Raw genomic sequence first — 19,485 nt, forward strand, 5'->3', positions numbered from 1 at the left:
GATGTTCTATGGCTACTACCTCACCTTGGCAATAGTTTAAAATGTGATATTTGCACATGGAGAGCTGCAAGTTGTGTCCATTTTTCAGCTGAAATCTGATTTACACCTTTTCTTGTGAAAGTTGTCAGGGGAGTCACAGAAAGTTTGTAGTACTCAGCAGTGCTATGTACATGATAAAGAAGGAAGATTATAGACCCTTCTTGGTCTCTCACCAGAATGTCTAGTGAAATCTTGTGCAAGAGCTACCTGGCTGTGTTCATATGCTGAAATGAAAAAGGTGGAACAGCTGCTTGTAAGGACTCTTGATACAGAATATTAATTTCATTTTGCCTGGGTCCTATGCACCAAGCAGTGTTAAGATGCTCTGTATATTAGATTTTATTTTTAAGTTAAAGAACAAATGAGTTGACTTTTTGTAGTTAGTGAATGCCTGACCTTGCTAATTTAGAAATATTCATGCTTAAAGAAAGATCTGCAGTAGGTAAATGTACAGTAGGTACAGTGGGTAAATAATAGAGCTGATTTTAGCATTTTGTTATAAGTTATCTTCACACTGAGATAAATAATTTTCAGTGGAGTAGGTTGAGGATATGGGACTGATGTCTGTCTACATCTTGTTTTCTTCCTGAGCAAGACTGATTAAATATCTGTTAATACCTTATACATGATTTTGACAGTTCATACTATGGTACTTCCTCCCTTACTGCTAGTATTAATCAGCTCAAACAGATTTTAGTGGAGTCATTTCTGATGTGAAGGTAATAGGTGTTCATTTAGTTTTGAATTGCTTAAATAAAAAAGCACATTCAAAATATTTGTCATATTGGTGACTGAAATGTATTTTCAGATCAGTGCAGATAGTAGTACCTAGACTGTAAAATAGAACTTATAATGCCTGTGAATGCAATTTAAATAAAGATTGGTTTGAGTCCTTCAACAGGCATGTTATTATTAATTTGAGGGTTCTGAATGCTGTAGACATCATTCTGGCATGAACTGCTTATTTTATTGTAAATTGAAATTAGATTCATTGTCAGTTGCTTTTACAAAATTAAGGTGGTATATGAAAGACAGTTATTTGGAATTCAACTATTGTAATAATGAGCATTAGTTGAAACAAATTAATGTGTTTTTTTAAGCACAATTCACACTCTTAATGCTTTATTTTCTCTACCAGTTCAGAATTAGGACCTATTATGGATGCAAAACTTGCAATTTTTGAAAGGACTTTTTAAAGGATTAAAATGTTGGCTGAGGAGAATAGGTGAAGTTTTCTGAGGCTCTTAAAGGAATGGGGGTGGGTACATTAATAGAAAAACAGCATTAAAAATTGAAAATTCTGTTGCATTTTTTATTTGTGTTTTAGACACATTCAGGATGAGTCTAAATTTTGCTATACCACATATATTTAGTTTCCTTATTTTAAATATTTTGAGGCTATTTTTGTTTGATTTTCCCTCTTTCCCTAATTTTCCCTCTTTTTTTTTTTTTTTTATGAAGACACACTAATTAGTATTTACTTTGGAAACATCTTAGAGGGTAGAAAAAGTGATATTTGTCCAAGCATTTACTCATATCAGAAAATGTTAAGTTGCTGAACTTAACTGTGTGTTTTTCTGGGGTGTTGGGATGCCATATACAGTTGAAATTGGGAAATTCTGCCTTTTTTTTTTTTTGTGTGTGTCTGCACAGAGAAACTACTTTGAAGCAAAGTAGGCTATACTAGACATGTTTTAAGATACTCAAAAGTAGGAGGCTAAAGTTGCATCTTCTGTTTAGTGCAGAAATTGGGAAGGTTGTGCAGCTTTCATGCTGGTCAAGAGGACAGGGAATGAGTAGTAGGTCTTTTAGAGTCTGTTGCAAAGAAGTCTATAAGGTTGATTTCAGCAAGCCTTTTGGAATGCATTAAAGCTTTGGTGTGGTGATTTTAGTTCAAGCTGGTGCTGTGCAGTGCTGTTTTCAGCTCAAAAGATGAGAAATATTGGTTGGAGAGGTACTGATTCAAAGAACTTTGAATCATCCCCTACTAGGACAGGGAATAAAGGAGTCCAGGGTAAAAGATGTATAATCTAAAGCACAATCAAGACCATTTTACTACAACAATAATGAGATTAAGCTCTCATCAATTTAATTAAACTTAGAATTGTAATTGAGTTCACCCCTTGTGTACTCTGGATTTACAGAAATCCTGGAAGGTCTGTGGGCAATTAGCATCCAGCACAGCAGAATTCTATGACTTGGCTTCGTTAGGAAAATTTAAATATATTTTTTTAAGAACAGGTATTAAGATGTGTCTTCTTGGATATAATTATGGGTTTTGCCACAGTGAAAAATTCCAAATAAACAGTATGGAATGCTGATGATACTGTCAGTTTTTGTCCATTAAGGAAAAACTTTTTTTTTTCTGAAATTCCTCTACAACTGACTTGGAGCCTCCTTTTCCTCTGGGAGCTTGTCTCTTACCAAAGCTTGACTGTGTTCCTTCAAGGGGGGGTCTTCATGAAATGCAAACTACTAAGTTAAGGTCAGTTTTTTGTAGTACCATCACTTTGATTTGTTTCTGATGTGAAAGCAAAAGGAATCATGCTGCCAAGGGAAATGGCCATCGAGCTCAGCGTTCTGTCTCCATCAATGGGCAAAAGCAGTGAGTTTTCAAGAGCTAAAAGGACAGAGAAAATATGTAAAGATACTTAGCCTTCAGTTTGACTAAAGAGCTTTCTGAACTGAGGAGGGTGTGACTTTTCTAAGTCAACTGTGAAGTTGTGAGAATTCACTGAGAAATATATTGCTGTTGGGCTATGCTTCAGTAGTTGTACAACATGCTTGATTGAGTCAGTCTAAATTTTGATGTTTCCTTTTCTTAGATACAAGGCAATAAAATTGCCCAAATAAAGCAAAATCTAGTTGCTTCTATTGTATAATGTTAGTAATTTTCAAACCCACTTGATTTAGGAGCATTTTTAAAGGATAATGTAATTCTTAGAATATTTTCACTTTCAAAATGAATGTGGAAACTACTTCTAGTGCAATTGCAGTGCAGTTCCATCAATGCCCTGTTCTCTTAAGCTGTGATCATGTGGCTGTCCTTGAATGAGCCTTGCATTTTTCACTTTTTCTTCCATCCAAAGCAGGAAAAAGTTAGTACAAAATAATTTGGATATAATGGTGTGTTTGGTAAGACATCTGAATCTCAGGAAATAAAGTAGAAACTTTCTTAAGGATTTCCAGGCAAATTGACCTGGTTTCTGTTTCTCCTGATCTTGTTTAAAGGAAATGTTGCCTTAAGGACAAATGCAGTAAACGTTTCTGTTTACTTTGAGGTTCTGTTTACTTTGATATAAGAACATTAGTTCTTATATCTATTATATTGATTTACTACAGATAAATAGGGCATCACTTTGCTCAGCATTAAACACAAGTATTTATATTGGCTTAGCTGAGGGAGCTAGAATCCTGGATTGTACTTCTGCCCCAGGAAGATTAATTCTAATTGAAGAATAATATGAAACAATTCTACTCTGTCCTTATCTGATGTATTTACCACTATTATTTGGTGAATTAACTGAGGACTAATCATTGCTTAGATCTCTGCTATGATTAAATCTAAAGAAAAAAATCCATCCATGCAGTTATTACTGCATGCAGGTAAATTCCTGTTGCATTAGCTGCATCCTTGGTCTGAGAACATGAGATTTTAATCTCTAGCATTATGGGAAGTTTAATCACATGTTTATTTACTGTTTGTGATCTAGGAAATGGCATTGCTTCATATAGCAAAGCAGTGCAGAATGTAATCTAAGGATTAAGAAAAGGCAAATCTTCCTATCCATTTGACCTTGAAAATCTGATTGGATTTCCTGTGTGATCTGGCATGATTTTCCCTAATTATCTAAAGCTTGATGTATGTGAATGATATTTCAAGAGCTGTGCAGATATGGATAAAATTCTAATGCTTAGCTGTATTTCATGTTCATTTTAGATTTCAAGTGCAAAGAAATAAAAAAAGAGTAAAATCTGAGATTAAATGTGATCAGTGGACTGGACTTTGTTCATACAAACCCAAGTCTTTTACAACAGCAATGAAGAGGCAGAAAGTCTTAAATCAGTTTGATTAACATTAGACCATAGCAGGAAGAAATTACTTAATCTTGCTTTGTACTGCTTTGGCAATGGGCTATGGCTGTTTGTTAGTAAAGTAATTTGTCTTTAAAACAAATGGGGAAAATTGTGATCCATTTTGCTGAGAGCTGATTTGCAGCCTGTTAATGGGTTTCAGTAGCTTCTTCAAGAAAAAAAACGTTGTTTAAACAGTGCAAGTAAAAGAATAAAGGGGTTTTGCTTAAAATGGTCAATAAAGTGTGTAGATACTTGAGGTAGAAAAACTGATTTAAGGAGTAAGTAATGTGTTTCTTTTAATAATTACTTTAGTGACTTGAAGTTCAGTATCTACTAGAGCAAGAAGAGAATGGTCTTTTTATGTTTTTTATCAGCTCAAAGTAGTCCCATATTATGAGCATATTTAGCATTAATCACATTGTTGCAACCAAGTTCTTCAAATACCAATTCAAATAACTTTTCTGAGCTAAAGTATTTAGGAAATACAATTAGCACTGTATTGATCTCTTAAGGGATTTATGCTGCTGGCTCAGCTGAAGAGTGTTACTGAAGTTGAACTCTGTGCTTAACTCAACTGCATTTTAAGTGCATCTGAGGTGTCTGAAACAACTCATTTCCAGGTGTAATATTTTTTTGGTAATTTCTAGGAAGTTCCTTAAGCCACTGCTGATTCATCAAGTTGTGATTCTCACTTTCAGGTGGGCAGGGGGTTTGCAGTGTATGCCATGCTGTGCCTTTGGGGATAACAGCATATGACTCAACATGAGCAAACAAATTTTTAGCTTTACCAGTTCATAAAAACTTGGTGGGCTTTGATGTTGAAGGTACTTTTATTTTGTAAGTTTAGATTCTTCAGGAAAAAGTCCTTTACTGTAACAGTAATTACAGTGACTGAGAACTCATAAATGTCTTGCATCAGGCTGGGTTCAGTTGAACTACTTGGGAGGTCTTGGTGCATTGCTCTGTCACAAAAAAATACAGCAAAATGTATTAATTGAATTTAATATTTAATGGAGTTTAACTGTGCTTTTCTGACTTAGAAAAAATTTTAGTCCTAACATTTAAAATCAATACTGAATCAAATAGTATCAAGTTTTGTTGAAACTGCATTTGCTTCAGTCATTAAAAATGGATGTATTTTAATTACAGTTTTAATAATCAGCATTTCATGGTGTAAAATATTGCTAACGATTAGCAAATTTCTGGTCAGTTTTAAGCTTTGAATGTTTATACTAACAGTGTAATACCAACAGCAGCCTTAAAATGTAGTGTTGTGTTTCTACTTGTATAACATAAAAGCCTCTACGTACCTAATCTTGTTTTTCAAGAGAAATCAAAGAGCTTTGTCACTGCTGCCCTTGTTATATGAGGAAAGAGCAGTTTTAGAGGTATATCTGTATTTGAATGCTGTGACAGTATTATGCTTTTACACATGAATCTGATATTTGGAAACTGACTTCTAAATGGTCACCTGATTCCTGAGTGGGAACGTCAAACCCTCTAAAATTTTAGTCTCAATTTCACCTGGAATTGAGTTCCAAATTAAATTGATGTAACTTTACATTTGTTTAATTGCCCATAATTCCCTAGTCTGTAATGTGGCATTTCCAAATTTCCATTTTGACATAGATTTTGAATATTGAAATATTCTTGAATATTGAATATTCTTCAGTTGTTGTTAGCTGGTGGGATAATGGGGCTGGAGAGACTTTTTTTTTTTTTTAACTGAGCATGATGAAACAAAGGACGTGCTGGAGCAAGGTTGATTTGATAGGGGCTCTCCAGAATTTTTACATTGCTACAATCCATAGGAATCAAAAACTTCATAGAGACTTGACAAGAAGTTTTGAAAATTCAGCTGGGGAATTCTTTTCCTTCAAGAAGCCTTCAGATAGTCTGAGGCTGGTTTGACTTTTTTAGTTTTCAGGGACTGAACAGTAACTTGGATAAATTGTTTATTTCCTGTTTTGTGTTAGTGAAGTTAAAACTTGAATGGAAGTTAAGTTTCAGTTGTGAAAAAAGACACTGGCATCTTAATTTCTGTAGTGGTAAATTGAAATGGACTGGTATTCATTAAACAAATATCCTAATAATGCATGGATTTTTTTTTTTGTAGTTAGAGATTTTTTTGTTTATTCTGTTTTTAAGAATATAAAATAATTTCAATTATTGGACATAATTGAATATGGATAATGTGCCCATAATAGAATATGGACATAATTTCAATATGGACCTAATTTCAAACCAGACTGTCTTTGAAAGTGTACTAAAGGCTGGTTTCTCCTATATTTTAATTGGTTTCTTTGTGTTCAAGTTTTCATTATACTCTCCTCTCAGCCTAAGATCACATTCCCATTAAAGACGCTGCAGGGTCTTGATGAATGTCCTTAATTTCTAGTGGTCCAGTAGAGTAGAAGGGTGTTTCTTGTTGTAACAGATGAACAAGATATATGGAGGTACTTGTGGAGGACCAGTGCTAGATTCCCACAGGAGAACTTCTCTGGCACTTGTGCAATGAGTTGGGTTTTGGTGTGTTCTAACATCTTTAAAGCTGCAGCATGATGGACCCAACCCAGCAGAACTGCTTCACTTCATCTCCCTGTATGCTCCTCATGAATCCTCTCTAATGAAATAAAATCTGCAGTTTTTCATTAGCACACTGGAGAGTCAATATTTGGAGAAAAGTATAATCAAGAGTCAGTTTTGTGTGTACCTCTGGAATGAATTGAGCCATGCAAGCCAGAGTTTGAACTTCTAAATCCCATTCCTAATAATGTCATTGTTGGTATAACACTAATCTCGGATTTTTGGGTATGATCTATGTGCCTCAATTACATTTCTGAATTTCCAAAAGATTAACTTGACAGTTGTTCCTAAGTCCACTGTAGAAAGCCACCATTAAAACTGATACTTTATTTATAGAAGAGGAAGAAAATTGTTCAATATTAAACTATGCTATGTTTTTTAATTTATACATGCTCAAAGGTATCTAGGAATAGTTTTCACAAGCCATATAAAAAAGCCATATTAAAAAAAAAAAGTACCCTAAGTGTTAAGTGAGCACAGTGTTTGTAGTGCTAATTCAAGGTGCTGGTATAAACATGAATATACAAAAAAGAGAAACATGTTTTATCCTATTGGCCTTGTATAACCAATTCATGTGTTGATTAGACAATATGTCATAAGTATGCCCTACAGTATTAGCTTTGAAATTTATTTATACTGAATTTGAAGATTCTTGGGTTTTAGATTGTTGCATTTAACTAAAAAACAACTTTTTCTTTAACAGAAATTGAAAAATTCCAAAAAGGGGAAGGAAAGGAAGAAGAAAAGTATATTGATGTAGTCATCAATAAGAATATGAAGTTGGGACAAAAAGTTCTGATTCCAGTAAAACAATTCCCAAAGGTAAGCCCAGTTTTCATATTTGATAAATTTAAGTTCTTATAAAAGATACTTCACTAGTAATTTAACTATTCTTTAATGTAACATTTGAAACTATTACCTTACTTTTACTAAGGTAGAAGTGATTCTACCTTAGAGCTCCTACATTCTGCATTTGTTGGAATAAATGTGCAGGAAAGGGGTGCTGATCACACAAAACAGTATGTTGAGAGCAATAACTGAACCATATTTCTGGGATAGCAGGATCCCCCTCTTCTGAATATCAAAAGGAAAAACAAATTTTGAAGTTGAATCTGATGCCAGACTTTGAAACTTTCTTATTGTAGCTGGAAGTGCAGCTTAAAATGCACCATTAAGGAACTAATTGTGAAAATTTTCTTCTCATCCTCTTAAGTTTCAGCCATTGTTATTCTTGAATGAATTATAGCTTGACTGCTAAATTATGCAGTCTGTTCTGGAGGGGTAGAGACTGCTTCATTAATATCTTTGCCCACCATGAATTCTTAACACTTCTTTACTGCCAAGTATTATCCTGCACTAAAATATTGCTGCCTGGAAGCATTTATGCAACATTCAGTAGGCTGTGGAACTTTATTATTTTGGTACTGCTTAAAATTTTAAGGTTAATGTTATGACAATCAGATTAGCATTTTTTAATTTGTTTGAAATGGCTTTTTCTACCTACTAGAAATTTCAAGACTATCTGTTCATGGAGGAAAAAAAGTCACCATTCCTCCCTCCTATTTAGGAAAATCTTTCATAATTATTTTTTTTTTCTGCACAGTATCAGTGTTTTTCTCACAGGCCTGTGCGGGATAACTTGCAGGGATTTCCTTGGTGCTGTTCAAAGTTTCATTAAATATTCCTTGAGTGAGTGCAAGGCTGCATATCATGTGGACACCTCTTGGGAACTCTGACTTAAGTCATCTTTATGGCTAAGTAGAGCTATATACAAGCATGCAGAAACATGAAGATGGGAAGGTAAAATATAGGAACCCCTTGTTCCATGGTCAGTGTTTGCAAACAGGATGGTTTTCCTCTGAATGTTGAGATGTAGGTACTTGAGCTCAGGGGCAAGAAAGGCAAACTGGCTATTAAAAAGGGAAACACTGCTTTCTGAAAGATACTTCTGCTTCTTTATCTAGTGTCAACTTTCCTTATAGGACTAAACACTGAATTTATTTAGGATAGCTAGTAGGAAAGTCCTTGCCATATTTTGAGTGGCTGGAGTTGCTCTGCTGTTTGATTCTGACCCATAAAAACACTGAGCTGGAATAAAGCCTGGTGTGTGCTATGGAAGGAAGCCTGAACTTATGTCCAGGCAGGTCCAGGGGTGCAAAATAAAACAGCTGTGCAGAACAGACATGTCATGTGAGTTCCTACATCTCTACTAGGACTGCTCCACAGAAAGGAAAATACCTCTATTCGCATAAATCTCTCTTCTGCCTGAGTGAATAAAATCGTAGATTCTTAATATTTAAGAATATTTTTACCCCAATATCTGGGGGCTCAACTTCTCTCAGAAATTTCCATTTTATTGCATATAGATGGATTTTTGATAGAGGTTGCTCATTAAAGGTTCTGTAAAGTCAAAATGAACAGAAAATTTCTCACTGTATAGGGAGTATCAGTTCAGAATTATGATAGGTACTCCTGATACCTGTGAAAAGCACCTGCCCTAAACCACAACAAGTCACTGCAATTTTCTGTCATTTGGTATTAGAACCAGGCTTGTGGTTTTATTTTGAGATTTAATAAATTATGATATAATGTATGAAGTGACATAGCTTCAACATGGCAAGCAAAGAACCTTGTCGTGGGATACTCTAGTCTTCAGTAAGTGACATGAGTTTTAGATGCCTGAACATGGGAGAGCAAAGTCTTTTTGCAGCAATAAATTTTTGAGGTGCTAATCCTATTTCTATTTCATATGTTCAGAGGGGGGATCAGGAGTTAGAGATGCTTTGTCAAGATTTGTGGAATAGATACGGGGTTGTTCCAATCATCTTGGTTCCCCTGAACTGTATGTAAGAGTGCATGTATTGGATATTTATCCATGTTGGCTGATTGGTGACAGCCAAGTTGGCTTCACTAAGGACAAACTGTGCATGACAAAACTGGTGAACTCCCTTGACAGGGTTGGTAGATAATTATTCCTTGGTTTATATTTGCCAGGGATGACTCTGGGAAAGAAAGATGCCTCTGCTGTTTATGTATATTGATATTTAATTAATCCTATCCTAATTTTTGTTATAAAAGACATCTGTGAACCAAAAGAACCCCTCAGTGCACTGCCCCCAAACAAGACCGCTTGCTAGACCTGAAATGTATATTACACTGCCTTTTCCTTCTTAAAAACTTTTCTGTAACTCTGATTCCTTGAATAAATCATAATAGTCTCAACACAGGTCAGGCAGTGCAGGCTCTGATCAGATCAGCCTGGCATGGTAATGCTTGCTCACATTTCCTGTCCTGTCAGATCCATTCTCATGAGCCCATGGCTGGGTCCTGTGCAATTACCTCTGACAGCCCTGCAAGGTGACAGGTTAAGTGCAGCAGAAGCTCTTCAACTCAAGTGCAGAGCAGCTGGGTTTCTGTTGGAAAAGAAACCGGTAGACCTCGCATTCAAAAGTGTGTATTGCACTTTCTTGGGCATCTTTGCTCACCCTGAGAAATGATGAGTTTTTGGTCTTTTGCTTAGTGCACAAGTGGTTGAATGTTCCTGGTGATGTGCTTAACTGGGCTCCTGCCTAAGAGCTCTTGGTTCTTTTTGTGATACTCTGTAATTAAATCCTTTAATTGGAACCTTTTTCTTACTCAACCCTTGGCAGTGTTAGTTAACATGCTTAATCTTATGCTATAGATAGTTGGTCTAAAGGGGTTTTTTTCATCTCTGGGCCTTGATGGAAGGTGATGGAATAACCCAGACAACCTGAATTTTGTCTGTGCTATGCAATAACTCAAGATGATTAGTCCCAGGAGCTATGTTCAGTTTCTCCTTGAAGCTGGTTGTGCATTTGAATAAATTTCTTTGTGTTATTTACAAACTCCTGTAAAAAAAGTCCCTGATTTACTATGTCTTGATATGGTGACATAAAGTCCTACCTGGTAAGACAAAACCTTGTGGAAACTCCTTTATAGATTGCAGGCCCAGTCATATCTTTTCAAAATATGGTTGTGCAGGGTCTTAGAGTTCTTTGGTTTAGTCCAGCTCTGCAGATGCCTCCAAGAGGCCTGAAGAGCTGTGATACAGAAATTAATCTGAGGTATTTAGGTGAAGCTTGAATACGTTTTGGTAATGCTGTCTGCAATCCTGTTCTGACTGGGACATCTACTACAAGTAAGGATTAGTGAGGTTGGGCTTATGCAACCTTATAGGAAAAGGGCCAATTTTTTGAGGTAGAACTGATTTCTAAATCAAGTTACCTGTAGAAAGGAGTCCATGTGCATGCTGGGTGTTGAAACTGCAGATAGTGGAATGAGATCTTGTCAGCTTAGGGCACTGAGGTTAGAGTGACTTGCTCTTTGATCTGCTGAATACCTCAACTGACTGTGGGTTGTTTGTGAGAATGTGGTGCTTAATACCTGTGTTTCTTTTGTGTTTCATGCTTGAAAATAATCTTCAAACTTGCACAGACTTAAAGGCGTAAAAAGTGAGCTGGCCACTCAAGGAAGGTCCTGATGTAGTTGTGGAGGGATTCTGGATCTGTCCCAGCTCTGCTATGAAGAGCCATCACGTAGGAAAGGCGTTTTAGAGCTTTGTTGTGTACTTGTGAGGCAGGAAGGTGTTACCCTCTCCCATACATTTAATGAATATGCATTGTGAAGTAGTTTAGTCTCAGAACCCTGATTTTGCTTTGACAGTTTGCTGAACTTGGGTGTTCTGAATTAGGTGAAAAAAATAGCTTCCATGGGTGGTAAATGGAATCATGATGGCTTTCCTTGAGATGGATCAAAACTGTGGGGAATAATTATTTCCATTTTGACAGGCTACCATTTTAAAAATTGCTCATAGATCTACAGTTAAATACTGGGTAAATCTCAGAAGTTAGGAAGAAATGGTCTGTTGTTCCCCAAAGTGATACTTTAAATATATTTCCTCAAAAGTTACTGACCTGTGGAACTGGTATCCATTTAAGCCTTTTAGCTCAACTTTTAAAGTGAAAATACCTGTTCTAAAATATAATTGTCATATACAATATATCTGTCATTGTTATGTAAAGTCATGGAGAGATTAATATTTTAATCACATGACTAGTTAGAAAGCAATTTTTCATAATATTTCTTAAAGCAGAAATGAGAAAATGTCATTGCATAACCAGAAGTAATGTGGAGGAACAAACATCAAGAGTAATAGCAGAGAAAACTTTTGAGCAACTTTATAGCAAAATTGACCAAGCTTTCTGCTATGAATAAATGTTTAAAGACCTATTACCATGTTACATGAAGGAGAGTAGTTTGTGGTGTAACATTGATGCTTGAAGCACTTAGCTTTCTATAAAAACTTTATCTTTCTGAGATGAATAGGAAAAACCTTGAAGCTTGCCTTGTTTCAGGGGAAAGTGCTCTGAATCTTAACTTTTTTTTTTTTCTAGTGACCCTGTCACATTGAAACCATTGCAGAAAACTAATATGTGAAGAAAGCTTTCCATGGCTTTAATAACAATGGAGTGCTTAAAGCTTTGCAGGAAAGCATTTGGTCAAGCATTTATACTTTCACTAAGTGTTTTAAGCTGGATGAACCATTCTTAGCAGACTTGCCTTGGTTGGGGATAAACAAGGATTACTTCTTCTATTATATCCCCTTTTCTGTAATATATACATTTAAAAATGCAGTAGCACTGGCATTAGACTTTTTTTTTGTTATAATTCATATAGTAGGTCAAATGGTTCTGAAGAGAATATCATGTTCTTTGAATGTTCTTTGTAACTGTGTTTCTCCAGAAATGTTTTCAGGGAATAGTTTCAAGCAGTGCTGTGGTAAGGAGGCAGATCTCTAGACAACTGTTCAACTCATGTTTTGATTTGGTGATTCTGAGGAAATGGGTGCTACAAAGTGATGCCCATACACTCCATTCTATGATAACTGAAAAAATGCTTCTTAAAATGAGTATTTATGAACAGCTAAGAAAGGAGACTATTTTGAAGCAAAAACCTTATAATAATTTTTTATTGCTTCTATTGTGAAAGATGTTTTATATTTAAAATGTATTTTAAATTGGAGATTTTTGTTACAGACTTCAGGATAATCTGTAAAAGGGAAACAGATACATTCCTTCAGTACAGTATTTGCCAGCTAATGGACACCATGGTCAAGAGAAAAATCCCATGTCCCAGGAATCTGAGGAAGGGCTGTTGCACTGCCTGTTGTATCTTTACCCACAAAGTAAACCAGAGGTACAGGTTTCAGTGATCGCAGATTTTAGGAATAAGAACATCTCTCAAATCTTGCATCCTTTTGCTCAAACAAATGTATTATTGGATGATATTTTGTTCAGAGGGTACCATTTATCAACAGCAGAATATTATTTGGTTAGAAGTGTAACTGAGGTGCTAATTTTTCCCATTTTGTCTAATTGTTTGCTCCCTGGTCTGTTAATCTGAGTCTTGATATTGTTTTTGCAAAGATGTCTGTAATTTTGCTTGAGATACCATATTTGCCAAATCCTTCAGAGCTGCTCTAGAAGCAAATTTGAGTTGGGAATTTCATCTCCCCTTTTGTATGCCATTGTCCATAGTTTACTGGTACTTACCTTATACATTAGAAGCTGTCTTGGTGCACAGACAATTCTTGATTTGACAAAGGTCCAGTGTAGAGTGACATTTATGGTTGACTCTTAAAGAGTTCATCTGTCCTGTAGAACTGAAAGCTTCTCCAGCTTGCACTGGAGTACAGTGTGACTGCTTTAATACGATGTTAAGCTGAAGTTGGTGAAGGTGAGGACAATTTTTAGTATTTAGAGCAGTTTGGAGGCAATTGTGCTGTTTGAGGGGGGTGAGTAAAGAGGGGAATCTGGCATGTCTGATTCTGATCCAGCACTAGTGAATGTGACTGGTGTGACTCAGGCAGAGCAGCTCAGATGTCTGTTTGTTACTATCCACTGTATCTAATTCAGAGATAGTTTATAAGCTTGAGTTCCATAGTAAACCTGAATTTATTCTTTGTTCTTGTGATCTTGGGGCAAATAAACCCCAAATGTGGAACATGGGAAGCACCCATGCAACTTGTATGTGAGCAATCGTGTGTAAGAGCTAACCTGAATCTGCCAGGCTTACTTGCTGCTGTAACACCAGCAGATAAACAGGATTTGTTAATTTTGTAAATAACATTTCTTTCACTGTGTGCTGGATTTGTACCTTTAGGTTTGAGATATTCTATTATTTGATTGAAAACAGTGTATAAGTAATAATAGTAACTTAGTGACTGATACTTTGAGTGTTTCTGAATCTATGAAATATCTCAAAATAAACCTTTGATCAGATGTTTCCAATTTGATGTAAAAGGGAGATAAACCAATAGTTTGAACAAAATGCATTACCTGTTCAAAGTAAATGATCTGTTTTCTACTGAATGGATTCCTTCAATATCATAAATGGATTTTATTTATGGAATAATCAACTGAAATGTTCCAAAGCCTCTCAGTTTGCTATTTGGGAGCAAAAATTTGTGAGTGCGTTTCAAGCCATATTTTACTAACCTTTGTTTGTGTTTTTAAGCTCCACCTAGAAGCATTGTGCTTTTAAATCAGCAGAATTTCAGACTTGCAACACAAGTTTCTTATGCTTCAGACTTGTCAAATCAAATATTTGGAGCCTCAGTGCACAGAAAAGAATAGTTCAGTGGATCTCAGGATGCAGACAATACATTTTTATGTTCATTAAATGTGTCTAGAACATGTCATCTGTGCAGTCCTTGTATAGCTTCTGTAGTGTCTGACTTTGGCACTAGAGATTTCATGGTTTTTAAAAATGACAACTTTTGGAGGTATTTAAGTTTGGTACATCAAGTTTTAGATTTACACAACATTAAACTACTTAGTTTTAACTGAAAGAATATAGCTGCAGTAAAGAGTAAATGTTTATTTTTGTTCCCAGTAGCTTAAAAGGCTGTTATAAGTAGACATAAGTAATCTTAAGTAATGCTTGAAAAACTGAGATGGCGTTCCTCTACATGAAAGCTTTACTTTGAGCTGAACTATGAGCTTCCTTTAAGGAAACTCTCGCTAAGGAGTAATTGACATCTCGAGGTTCAAATTTGTTACAAATTGTTTCAATTTGTTTGCTCTCCTTAGTTATATCTTCAGAAACAATAAAATCAGAAGTCCAAGATAAAGGAATCTCTAGAGAACATCTGTGCCTTCAGATGTTCAACTTTCTGTTGAGATAATGATTGTAAATTCAATTGCACAGGACCCCATCAGTGGCCTTGAGTCCTGAATATTCTCAGTAAGCGAAATTTCTGCCTGTATCTGTTCAATCTTTCTGATTAATATTTTTATTGACTGTATCTTAGGAGCTATATGAAAAAAATGGACAACTCTAATAAAAAAATTAAAGAAATTCCCTGAGAATTTTTTGATGTGACCTGATAATTTCAGAAAAGACTGGTTCATACAAGGCCTTAAATTTAATAAGCCTTGTGGACTTTAGTAATCTGTAAGCCATTTTCTCAATAGTATTGTGTCAGGTCTACATTGAGAATTGAATTTTTAACTAGTAAGGAGAAAAAACTTATATTTCCATATTTAGTTGACCGTTAATGCTTGTTATTCTTTTTGTTCAAAGCTGAAAGAAATAAACTGGAGCTGTAGACTTTCTGCATTGTAGGGTGAGTGCAGCTGGGCCTTTGTTCCATCAGCACTTCCAGTGGAGCAGCAAGAGATTTGGGACTGCCATTGCTCCATTTTTAGGTCCTTTCAAGTAACTCCAGATGAACAGGGAGATCAGTGCAGCCCATCTTGGCTCTTCAGTGACATGGTAGTAGAGGGAAAAAGAAAGAACTTACAAACTATTTCATAAATTTGAGGCCATAAGGCTTAAGCTCATTTGCTGTTCAGCATCAGTATATTTTATTTCTGCCTAAAACTATATTTTTAATGTGATTGCATCACTTCAGTTCTTGAGTACCTCAACCTTATCTGTTGTAACCAGTTTTCGAGCATTGTTTATCAGGGCGAAGGGGGAACAATACCTTCTTTACCCTTCTTTTTCTGGTTGGGACATCTGGAGAAGCCCTTTCTGTTGCTTTTTGTGTCTTTTGCCAGATTCAGTTTCAGCTGTGCTTTGACCTTCTTCACCCCAGCTCTACACAACCATACTTCATCTCTGTACTCTTCCCAGGTCACCTGTCTTAACTTCCCACTGTCTGTATATTTATTTCTTGCCCTTTAGTTTGACCAGCCTGTCCCTGCTCAGCCATGCAGGTCTCTTGCCTGAATTCTTGCTGCTGGGAATCACTAACTCTTGTGTTCAATAGAAGACTTCCTTAAAGATCTGTCAGCTCTCTTCCACTCCCTCATCCCTGAGGGCACTCTCTCAGGGGATCCCACTGACTAGCTCCCCAAAGAGCTGGAAGTCTGCTTCCCTAAAATTCATGAGCCCAACTTTACTCCTAACCTGATCCACATCCAATGCATGATCGCTGCCTCCAATCCTGATGTCCCCATTTGCTTTGGTGACCAGCAGATCCCAAAATGCCTACCCTCTGGCAGGTCTGTTACCTGGGTCAGGAAATGGTCCCACATCCATTTCAGGAGTCTCCAGGGCTGCCTGCAGCTCACCATGCCACGTTTCCAGCAGATGTTGGGGTGATTGGAGTCCCTCAGAAGGACAGAAGCCTTGGGCACGATGCCTCCTCTTAGCTGGAGCAAGAGGGCTTTGTCAAGGCTCCTCTTGACCTGGCAGCCTGTATTGGACACCACGTTATCCTTGAGTTCAGATACTTCTATGTTGCTGGAGCCACTGACATTCTATTAATTGTACTATGTGATTGTACTGAATATTTTTTAATTTATGATCTAATCATTTGCACCTATGACCACAAGCTGTTTCAGCAAAATATCCCTTTTAATTTACTCATTGCTCACTAATTTACAATTAAAATCCAACAAGGTTAATGTATTGTTTTGTTGTTTTTTTTTTTTGTTTTCTTACAGTTCAACTTTGTGGGAAAACTTTTGGGTCCACGTGGTAATTCTCTAAAGCGTTTACAGGAAGAAACACTGACAAAAATGTCTATTTTGGGAAAAGGTTCCATGAGGGACAAGACAAAGGTAAGGCCAGACTATGCCAGAGGAGTTTTGATACTTACCTTAAATTTCTGAGGAGGGGAACAAACCTTGTAATGAAAATTGGAACAAATCAAAAGCATAGGAGATCCTAATGTGGATTATTGGTTAATGTCTCTCTTTAGCCAGTCAAGCCAAGATTCCACATGCAGTGGAATCAAGCCAATACATGTCACATAATGGAAGGCAGAGAATTTTATGGGAGCTAAATTGCTGTTAAAGAGGGATACTTGGATGGGAACAAGTTGTGATTTTTGTGTTGGTCTTCATGGGAAATGAAAAAAAAACTGAAATGCATAATATGTTCCCAAGGTTGTGAGATGTAGCCAGTGGGTGAATGAGCTCATTTTCATTTGTGTGCTGTTATAAGAGTTTTAGTGTGTAGTATTTTCATAGAACCACAGAATATCCTGAGCTAGAAGGTACCCACATGGATCATCAAAGTCCAATTTCTGGCCTTGCAAGTATTGGAGAAAGTAATGGAAGCATTGCTAAGTCATGTTACAGAACTAAAATAAAATACAATAATAAAGTGAACTTAGCAAAAAAAGCACAGAGTTACCTTAAACGTTTGGTTATGGGAATGATCTTAAAAAAACCTGCATTGAAATTTTGTATGTTTTGTTGAAGGTGCTGATTTAAATGCTTTTTTTACCAGATCCTATGCAGAAAATGGTGGCTCTTATATTGCTTATATCAGCCAACTTGATTGATAAACACAGAAAGGAAGTTTCTTAGCACTCTGCTTTCTGCACAAACTAACTGCACAGTGATTTTTTTTTTCCACTTTAGGAGAAAAGGACAGGGAACATGTGGTGCAAGTATATACTAAAAACCAGTATATGGAGAACTCAACTAGCTTCCAGGGCTGGTGACTCATATGTTTTGAGTAACTGTGCCTAAAGTATTTAACTGAGAAGCAGTTCCTATTAAAACTAAATACTTGAGCTGTGATGTTTATATTAGGTTACTTTCTATTTTTATGATCTCTTATTTTTATTGACAAAATAATGATTTTACTGATAGAGTCTAATCCTGCTGACTGACCTCCGAATATTCTCGGTCTGGGTGCTCTGACAGTGATTTAGACTGTGTTTTTTTGGTTATTTTTCCTGTTTTAAACATCTTCATAGTTAAATACAAATCATGTTGATAAGATTGTTATTCATGTGGAGCAGAAATGGATTGTCACATATAAACCTCAACCCAAAATTAGGTGTGTGCAGGGAAGATTTCAACTATCATTGCAATTTACAATTTTAGTAATCTTAAGGGTGAAGTGTTTACCTGGTGCTTGCCAAATACAGGAAGCTGCAGGGGCGTGTTAGTTTTTTAGACAACAGAACTGCTAATTATTTGCTATAATATTATCTGGTAAAGCTATGAAATTATTTTTAGTGCTAGTTTCATCCCTTTGGACTAGTCAAGTATACACAGGCGAGGGGCAGTCTGAAAAAAGCAAGTCCTGCCCTTTTGGTCTGTGAATATTTTGCATGTGAATGTCAGTATTTGAGAACTGAGCTCTGCTTTACTCCATTGAACTCAGCTTTGCAGTCATTGAAGTGGGTTGGGTGAAGAAAGATGAAAGAAATAACCTTGCTACTGAAATAGCTAGTGAACTCTTTTTGCTAATATTCTCCTCCCTCATTTCATATGCTGTTAGCTTTATCTCCAAATAGCACAGTTCTGTGAAGGATGCACTCATTGGATAAAAACTTCAGTGAGAACAGCACAGTAATACTGAGATTGAAATAATATTGGTAAAAGAAGCTTGCTCTTGTGGAATATTAGATCAAACCTGTTTCTGTAGACTTCACTTTCAAGAAAAAAAGTGTCTTCTTCATGAAACTGATGCAACTGGGAAAACTCTTGGAGGCATTCCTCTTTGTGCTACAGTTTCTGAATGTGAGCAGAAGCTGTTGGCTCTTACTTCATGTTACTTTTTTATTTGCAGACATTTGAACATGAGTGAACAGTGTCTGCAAATTCCTCTGGAGAAACTTCAACACTTGCATTGTTTCAAACAAGAATGTGTAAAAACAATCTTTTTTTTTTATCTCCTAGGAGGAAGAGTTGAGAAAAAGTGGAGAGGCAAAGTATTTCCACCTAAATGATGATCTACATGTTTTAATTGAAGTATTTGCTCCACCTGCAGAAGCATATGCCAGAATGGGACATGCATTGGAAGAAATCAAGAAGTTCCTCATCCCTGTTAGTATTTTTTTTAATGAGAATTCTGGTAGTCTTGAGTGAGAATTGTTATTTCTAAAATTGAGTAAGCTGGTCTAGCAAAGGTGTGTCTGCCCATTGCAGGGGGTTGGAGCTAGGTGATGTTTAAGGTCCCTTCCAACCCAAACTGTTCTATGGCTCTGAACACGCACAACATTGGTCAGGTCATGTTGCTTGATTTCCTTTATGAAAGAGCTGATGATTGTCAAATACTTTGTGTTTTGATAGAGGCAGTTACTGGGTGAATCTGTAACCGTCCACACAAATCTCATGACTTGATGTACAGTAAAAGAGAAACTTATTCTTGCTTAACTAGTTACATGCAAAGTATCAAAGACTACAAATAATTGTAAAAATCTGTAAAATGCATGCCTTTAATGTTTTCTTGGTACATGAGAAGCATCAGTTCTGTTTAAGAATTAATACATTTGAAGCTTTAGTATTTCTC

At 36.2% G+C, this 19,485-nt stretch overlaps 1 protein-coding gene across 2 annotated transcripts in view; it reads left to right on the forward strand.

Annotated features, from left to right (window-relative positions):
* KHDRBS3 (KH RNA binding domain containing, signal transduction associated 3) overlaps window positions 1–19,485 on the forward strand; it is a 90,173-nt gene that overhangs the window by 18,997 nt on the left and 51,691 nt on the right. For both annotated transcript variants that reach the window (XR_010785112.1, XM_066566702.1), the window contains exons 2-4: window positions 7,406–7,524; window positions 16,677–16,793; window positions 18,873–19,019. Coding sequence is in view for 1 of the 2 variants with exons in the window: in XM_066566702.1 (XP_066422799.1) it covers window positions 7,406–7,524; window positions 16,677–16,793; window positions 18,873–19,019 (383 nt within the window). In the remaining variant the exon portion in view is untranslated. The remainder of the gene's footprint in view (window positions 1–7,405; window positions 7,525–16,676; window positions 16,794–18,872; window positions 19,020–19,485) is intronic.

Source organism: Molothrus aeneus, chromosome 1, assembly GCF_037042795.1.
Source record: "Molothrus aeneus isolate 106 chromosome 1, BPBGC_Maene_1.0, whole genome shotgun sequence".
NCBI lineage: Eukaryota > Metazoa > Chordata > Aves > Passeriformes > Icteridae > Molothrus > Molothrus aeneus.